Source organism: Scomber japonicus, chromosome 20 (genome assembly GCF_027409825.1).
Source record: "Scomber japonicus isolate fScoJap1 chromosome 20, fScoJap1.pri, whole genome shotgun sequence".
Classification (NCBI taxonomy): Eukaryota; Metazoa; Chordata; class Actinopteri; order Scombriformes; family Scombridae; genus Scomber; species Scomber japonicus.
The window spans coordinates 13,624,237-13,632,981 of record NC_070597.1 but is presented as its reverse complement, the minus strand read 5'-3'; the positions used below and the strand labels follow the sequence as shown (position 1 = coordinate 13,632,981).

Here is an 8,745-nt window from a genome sequence, read left to right as displayed (position 1 = left end):
GCATTTTTACTTGAAGAATGACTACATCAATTTAGTGATTTTAAAATAGTTCATTTTCTGTCAGTCACCTATTAGATTAACTACCTAATTTTTGCAGCTCTAGGTCCATCAGCTATAATCTCACTGCTCTTTTTTCTGCATTGTAGGTAAAAACCAATGCATGAAAGTAAAACCACATTGAAGTTTATCATCAGCCTCTTAGTTCTTATGGCTCATATTTTAGTAAACAGCTGCTTAGATAAACATCCAGCTCAGTCCTCTTATAAATAATCACTAATGTCAGTCTGATATTCACCTGCTTCTTAGTCTTAACTTTGGTCCACCTTCGCTAGATGTTAAATGTTCTTCATCAGAGGATGTGTGTGGGGAAAAAAACAAGTTCAGCTCTTCTTTTTAGGTGTATTCACCGGTGCTAAAACTTCAAAAGTCTTACAGAGGCAATATCATTGAGTCTTCACACCATGACTTGTATTCAGAGTTGTTTTAGTTTGCAGTTTAATTCAGGTCTTTGGTTGCTTTCTTTAATTGTCACTATTTTACTTATTTGTAAGGAACTGACTAAAAAATGCATTAAAACCATAATATACCATTAAGTGTGGTATAAATGAATGAATTATGAGTGTAAATGTTAATGTTTTATATGTATATTTTGGATGTTAATCAATTCTGCTCTGTCCACAGGGAGTAAGAGGTGTATGTTGCCTCTCACTGTAGTCTCCCTGCCTTTACCATGAGTTGGAGTTTCCTGACTCGCCTGCTGGAAGAAATCCACAACCATTCCACATTTGTTGGCAAGATCTGGCTCACCGTCCTCATTGTTTTCCGCATTGTGCTGACGGCTGTAGGAGGTGAGTCCATCTACTATGACGAGCAGAGCAAGTTTGTCTGCAACACAGGCCAGCCAGGCTGTGAGAACATCTGCTACGATGCCTTCGCTCCACTCTCGCACGTTCGCTTCTGGGTCTTTCAGATCATCCTGGTGGCCACACCTTCACTCATGTACATCGGCTACGCTGTCCACAAAATTGCTCGGGCAGACGAGCAGGCAGAGAGCGGAGGAGGGAGTGGCGTGTCCCGCAGAAAATCCAAGAAGCACTATCTTAAAGGAAGAAGGCAGAACAGGGGCATTGAAGAGCCTGAGGATGACCAAGAGAAAGACCCTATGATCTATGAAATGGCAAAGGTGGAGAGTGATCGCAGCGGAGCGGCTAAAGGAGACCGTGGTGACGGACAAACAGCAGTTAAAGTGCGCCATGATGGGCGACAGCGTATCAAAGAAGACGGCCTGATGCGCATTTATGTCCTTCAGCTCTTGGCGCGCTCCGTGCTGGAGGTGGCGTTCTTGTGCGGGCAGTATGTCCTGTATGGATTTGCGGTGCCCTCCACCTACATGTGCTCCACCCTGCCCTGCCCTCACAGTGTGGACTGCTTTGTGTCACGGCCCACTGAGAAAACTATCTTTCTCCTCATCATGTACACGGTCTCCTTTCTCTGTCTGTTAGTCAATATTTGGGAGATGCTTCACCTGGGCATAGGTACCATCTGTGAGATCGTACGCTCCCGTCGGGTGCAGTTCTCTGACGACGAGTTGTACGGACTGACGAAAGGACTAGGCGTTCTTAACGAGACAGTACTGAGCGGAGAGGACTACAGCAGCTACCCTTTTTCATGGAATGCACCATCAGCTCCACCAGGGTACAACATCGCCATCAAGCCTCTTCTGGTATCTAAAGGGCCCCATGACCATCCGCTGCCCATTACCGATCTCACTAACGCCAAGATGGCATGCCGACAGAATCACGTGAACATCGCCCAAGAGGAGCGTCAGCAGTACACCAATAATGAAGACAACCTGTGCAGAGCAGGGATGGGAGACGGCCCCGGAGGCTGCCACAGAGACAGCCACAGAGACAACCGCCAGCCTCAGAACAGGCTAGAGGCCGACAACCAGGCCCACAGCCAGCAGCAGAGCCACAGTAACAACCACAGCAGGTCAAACCGTGACCGTAAACACCGGCACGCCTCCAAACACACCTTGAGCAAGGGTGACCCAGACAGAGGCAGCAGCAGCACCGGCAGCAGCTGCAAATATGGAGAGATAAAGGGCTCAGAGTGGATCTGAAATACAGACTTCTCAGACAGACACAATATTTAAGTTTTTATGTTCATACTGTATATTAAAAAGGGAAGACAGCCATTGTACATTACTGTCAGTAGTATTAAATAAACTCTATAAACCTAAACATCCCTCCAGATCATAAAGAGCACATGTTCAAGCAAATATGTTACAGATATGTTACAGTAACATCTTTGATTACAGCTGGTCTAAAAAGTGACACACACAGTGTTTATGGCCTCATTATGATGAGCAACAGCTTTAAGGTAAGATTTTTATTTTACAGTTTCAGTGTTCAGGTTTGAGTAGCCAATGGTACGAGATAGATTCTGCTATTAATATGATAATAGTAGCTTGCAGTGTAAAGATAATGTAAATGGGTTACAAAGCTTGTTGGTAAGTATGAATAAATGTGGCCATTGTGCACCACACTAAATTACGATGGATTAAAATAACTCGTGTATAGTCTGTGAAAATTGATTTTTGCTGGGAGATGTTGGTGCTATGTCTCTTAGAGATATATAAGAGGCGTCCATGCTGTTACCCAAGGTGCCTTGTTTCAACAAAGAGCTACTTCATGTTGACACTGCATCACTTCAAGTTCAACATTTGATAAAAAAACGTTTTTTCTGTAATGTCCTCAACACCAGGAGCTGAACACAGAAGCTACATCCTACCGTCTTTGTTACTATTTTATTGTCATTCACAAGTTAAACAATACTTGAACAATATTGCTGTTTCTGAAACATGCACAATTTTACTTTCACTTTTGTTTGATTTAATGTTTGATTTGGATCGATGGTAAGTTTTACCCCCAGCAATAAAGAACAAGTAAGATGCCGTATGTTTCCAAATGTTTCTAATTGATAGTTTTAAAGTGTTTCTGTGTCTTTAAAAAAAAATTGGAACGAGAAAAGATGTTCTTGTTAATGTTTTGTGAGCTGTAGAAATGTATCAGTCAGTGGAAGTGTTTAACAAAGTTTAGCAACCAAACGTTGGTGCTCAAACTTTTGGCTGTGTCTTATTGTCAAGCTGTTAAAATATTTTTGACATTTGTCTTTGGTTGTTTGAAGTTAATGCTATGAAGGTTTTCTACTGTTATTTGATATAATTAGGATGAGAGATTATAGTCAGAACATCTGATGGAAGAGTTGTGGTTTTTACAGGCCCGGTATGAAGAATTCCTCCTCATTAATACTTTTATTGGCAGATTTTGATGTCATTGAGGCTAGTCCTTTGCACCGTGCCAGTTTTTCATTTTGTGTCAAGTATTTTTATGGGGAAAAAAGCATGTTTCCATTATTTTCTTTTTCTTTTTTTTACAGTTATGAATAAAACGATTTTCTATTTGTTGTTTTTTGTCTTACATCTTACAACACATAAACACTATATTATTTCATATTATGGGGTAGAACATTAAATGTCTAACTAATAGTGAATCTAAATGAATTTAAATGTATGTCAACATATGGGTTACAGTTTCAGGTATAATTGTTTTTTCTTAATACATTTTCTTGACTGGATTTTAGTGTTTACAGGCACGTTGCCCTCTGCTGGGTAACAATGAAAAATGCCATTTCTGTTGCCTATTCAGAGATTACCATTGATAAAAACCTGGGTTTGATCAGATCTGATTTTATACCCATGTGACTCAAGGTACAGTAATTCATATTTTATAGCATTGTATCTCATTTTGAAAGGGAAGAACATTTGTCCAAACATGACAACATTTACATTACATTTTGCCTACTTGGGTAAAGTAATGTAGCTAATGGTAAAAAAAAAAAAAAAGATAAAGGGAATATTTTAGTTATTTATCTATTATTGTTTAATGGCCAACTTATGTGAGACATAAATCAGGGTGGATATGGTTATGAGAACATTTTTTTGCAGATTATTGAAACAGGGAAATTAAAAATAGGCATTACATTTTATTTTTTGTGTATTTCACCAGTATTCACAAATTGTCATTTTGGCTCATTTTATTTGTTGGTATTTGTTGCAGTTAGATTCATCCTCATGCTGCATTTAAGATACCGTCGGGACATACTGTAAAACTCATAGTTACAGGTAGAGTGGATTATCAAGATATAAAAGATTGATTTGAGATATGTCAGTGACATTTATGTATTCTTTGAGACATATATTCGGACTGGAAAACATATTTTCCTTCAGGGGGGATTAGTGTACGCATTCTAGTTATCTTTCAGCGCCGGCTAAGAGTATAATTTACACGCAGTTAATAGGGTGTTTTAAAGTTGAAGCTATTTGTGATGAAGGAAGGCTTTGTGGTAAATTCGGGTACACATTTTATTTGTAGATTATAGTAATGTTGAACCCCAAATAAACAACTGGAAGAATGAACTAAATCTACTTGCATAATCCTTTGAAACTCGAAAGAACAACTCTTTATGGAGCACTGGAAGGCAACATGACGCCGGAGGTGACGTTGGCTTGTGTTTTTAAAAAAAGTGGCGGTTGCGGCAAGAGCACCTCCTCATGAATCAAAAGCTGTAATTTCAACACATTAAAGAGGCGTTAGTGAGCCTGCTGACATTTTAATCGATCGTTAATCGAAATTAGAAACCAGTTTTATGTTTTCTCGGTCCTGGTTTTAGGGGCGCTTACATCGGCTAAGTGGTCACTACTAGCATTAACTTAGCTAGGTGGCTAGGTTAATGCCTCTCCTGCGCTGTTCAAGTTGAATAAGGTAACTAAATTAACTTACTAACTACTGTTTTTTTTCTTTTCTGGACACGATGACCTGAAGATGGCGTGATGATAAAGCTGCTGCAATATATTTTTGAACAAACTGGTCAATCTAAAATCTACCTAAATCAAACCTTTGAGACGAATCCACATAGCTTTCACTCTATTTGATTCATTATATAGAAGCACTGCAGTAGTGTATGTAAATTGTGCATGATCATGAACTGGCATGCTGCAGCTCTACTTATTATTCTTTTATCAATAATGAGATGTTATTAGTGCAGTAGTCCTTATGTACAAGCCCATGTGGCTCCTCTGTCACGTGATGACCTTTTAAGTGACAAACCACTGTCTTGCAGGATCCCTGGTGTTTTCTGTGAAGTTGTAAACTCCTTCACTTGCACCAGGAGGATCATGCAGCAACAGCAGTACACAGAGGAGGATCCAGACATTCTTGGCCAGCTGTGTCCTGGGGAGAAGAAACTGGAGGGGAAGACCTTCTACCTGGACAATGTGAAGAAACGTGCAACAGCCCTGCTTTTGGAGGCCATATCTCTTCTAGGAGGGGTACGTGTGTGAAGACGAAGGATCATGTGAATCTTATCATTGAGTTTGTTGATCCAGTAAAGTATATTAAAAAATGCAAAATATCATGCTAGAATTTGACTTAAGTGTCAAATTGTCTTCCCTACTTGCCTTACAAGTCACAGTTGGAAAAAATTAACTATTTGCTATTATTATTAGTACTGTTTACTTGACTTATTAAAAATTATGAATCAAAAGCATACAGTACATAACACTGACTGGAAATTAACCATACTCATTTTATCCACTGTGTTTTGTAACTCAAAATTATATCATTACATTTTCAACAGAAATATTACCATTGTTTGTGATCATTTCAGTGGCCCTAACTAACGCAGTGCTACTGTGGTAAACTGTACACCTACTTGAAGCCCAGATTAAGGTTTTGTTCATGGGAAGGTAAAGCTTTGACCACAAAAGATTGATTTTATCCTGTAGAAACTAATGCTATACTATATTTTCTTTCTTCTGAAGGGGGTTGAAAGTTTTCTGCACAAGGATGTTAGTTTCCTTGTAACTGGAAGCCAAGAGGGCCTGAAAGATCAGAGGAATGGGGTTACCGAAGCAGGGGCAAAGGGAGGTGAAGAAGCCCAACATCCTGTAAAGCAACAGCCGAGTGTCCTCAGCAGAGAGAAACAGCGACCAGGAACTCCTAGACCAGTGGTAGGAACATCACTTGCATGTTTCTAAAACTATTTACAGACATATTTTTAAGCTTACAGCAGATGGATTTTGCTATGCAAGAAATACAATAGCATATCATTTTAACCAAACTAGAGAAGGGTCAACAGGTCAATTAATCTTTTTAAGTAATTTTCATGCACAAAACCCAAAACTTTCTGACATTTTATAGATCTATTAACCAAGAAACTAATTGTCAGAATAAAAAATAAAAAGATGTGTTGCTGCCCTAAACCAGATAATTGACAAAATGAAATAAAATTGAACTCTTAAAATGTTGTAGTATAGTACCAAACCTGGTAATTGTGTTACTATTTATAGTTTTTACAAATTTGTATTGTCTGTGTTTGTGTTTTTCCTAATTCATATATTTTGACACACACCCTACAAATCAATGGAGCAGTGGTGAAATGTGTGAATGGAGCTCTATTTTATGTTTTGTACATTCTACAGCTTTTTATAGATCTTTTAAGCATCAATTAATTCCTCAAGCAAACTTATTTGGACAAAATGTCATGCAATGTCAATGCTGTTTGTCTCTACAGGCTTGTGGCAGCCGGGGGAAGGCCCTCCTTGAGAAAGCCATTCGCAATAATGTAAGTCATTGCAGCCAACATATGGATTATCTTCATCTTGCAGGCTTTAAGTTTTGTGAGTAGTATCGATATTGTACTGACGTGGTCTGTTATCTTGAGTTGACTCTGATGGACGTGTCTTGCAGGAACGACTGCAGGGGAGCAGTGTTTTGGCCAATGCACGGTCATGGGGAGTGAAGATTCTGTATGTGGACGGTATCCTTTTGACTCACTGAGTGATGATCCCACAAGAATTAATTTCACATCCAAATTGTCATTGTGTGATTTGAAGCAAAGTCTTATCGCTTGTATGAGTTCATGCATGTGTAGTGCAGTTAACCTCTGCTCACAGCAGATGGCACCATGTGAGTGCTTCAAGTATTGCTCTGCGCTGCTGTGTCTTACTGATATAAACTGAAGTCTGCTGTGTACTGCTGCTGAAACATTTTTGTCTTCACAGAACAGTGTTTGAAAAACTTGTATTGTTCCTTAATGTACTGACAGATGTCATTTTATATTTGAAACATTTGACACGAGAAAGCTTTAGGCCAAAACAGAAAAGGCCTGAGGTAAGTTGTCTTTTCAGTTCATTAGATATCTAAACGTAGCAGGTTTTATATTTTAATTAAAAAAATTAAGTAATTAAACTAATAATAACAATTATAATTGATTTAGTTTTATTCATTTTAACTTTTTTTTTGCAGCGGACTTACACCAAACCACAAGCATCTCCTGTTGTCAAAGGTTAGTTTATGTATACACGCTGTAAATGTGTTCATTTTGTATCAACATTATCGTCAAATGTTATAATATTATTTTCTGTTCTGTTCCACTTCTCTCTGCCCACAGCTGCAGCTTTGAGATCTCCCTATATTAAAATTGAAGACTTGAGCAGGTGAGTTTAATTCCTCAGTCAATGTTAGTCTATTTCCTTTGTAGCAGAGGATGGTCATTTAACTTTTATGAGTGCAACAGTACACTTGTCCTTCTCATTCAGAAATCCCTCAAAACTTTCTTTGACCTTCCCTTCCCCTTACAAAGACACCCTGATCCTCTGAGGCCTGTGGGGCTCAGACAGGAGGACAGTTTGTTTTACTGTGACGCCTATGAGGGCAGTAGGAGTGATTGACTACCAAAACCATTAAACAAAGTCTGTTTTATGGTTATGGCAACCTTCCATAATCACATCTCTGCTTGAACCTCTAAGGCAAAGGGAAATTGTGTTTTTAGGCCTGCCATGTTCATGCAGTAGTATCAGATTAAGTTCTTTCTTGCAGTTCAGCATAATGACAGTGAAACTACGACGCACATTTTTTGCCCTTCCTGCCCCCGCTGGGTGCTAGTTCTGGAGGCTTGCATTTCAGCCCAGATGATTTTCTTAATTGAACCCGCTAAGGAGTCCCGACGTGTAATGTGACTAGCTTCCCCCCCTCAGTGATGCTGCTCCCCAGGAGTCCAGAGCTCAAGCGGATACGATTTCTATTTGATGAGGCTTCGCAGGCTTCATTGCCTGTTGTGCTCCTGCAGGGGATCACTATGTGCTAACAGGTCTTTTCATTTGTCCTCTCATTTCAGCTAATTGAAGTGCTCTGGCTAATGTGTAGACCATTGCTATGAGAAACTGAATCCATGACAGCTGAAACAGTTGAATATTAACTTAGCTGGGGTTGATCTCACATTAAGTTTGATGAAGTGGTTTGAAATATTTACAGTTTCAACATATGATAATGATCATAATTAGGGCTGCAACTAATGATGATTTTCATTATTGATTTTAGTAGACAATTCCAAAAAAAGCAGAAAAGTCTCTATTACAGATATTGGAAACAAAGAATGTTTTCAATATTTTTGCCTGGAAAAATGACTGAAATTTTAATTGATTCATAATAACATAATAAATAATGACATCATAATCATGTCACTGTAAATCTTCAATCTGTTGTCAGATGTCAGATCTCCTGTTCTGTTTTTACGCTGTATTCATTTATTTTTCCACTTATGCTGATATGCTTTTTTATCAAATTTATATTTAGCACATTGTGTTCTGTTGTCTTGTTATTTAACCAGGAAATACAAGCC

At 38.8% G+C, this 8,745-nt stretch overlaps 1 protein-coding gene and 1 long non-coding RNA gene across 2 annotated transcripts; both read left to right on the top strand.

Annotated features, from left to right (window-relative positions):
- The first annotated feature begins 730 nt into the window (after nt 1-730).
- LOC128380869 (gap junction gamma-1 protein-like) lies at nt 731-2,122 on the top strand. The gene has a single exon (XM_053340741.1). It carries the CDS (start codon nt 731-733, stop codon nt 2,120-2,122), a length of 1,392 nt encoding a protein of 463 aa, XP_053196716.1.
- Nucleotides 2,123-6,828: 4,706 nt separating this feature from the next.
- Nucleotides 6,829-8,745, top strand: LOC128380882 (uncharacterized). The gene is made up of 5 exons (XR_008323513.1): nt 6,829-6,882; nt 7,171-7,235; nt 7,371-7,410; nt 7,516-7,561; nt 8,734-8,745. It is a non-coding gene; the product is annotated as an uncharacterized LOC128380882 (long non-coding RNA).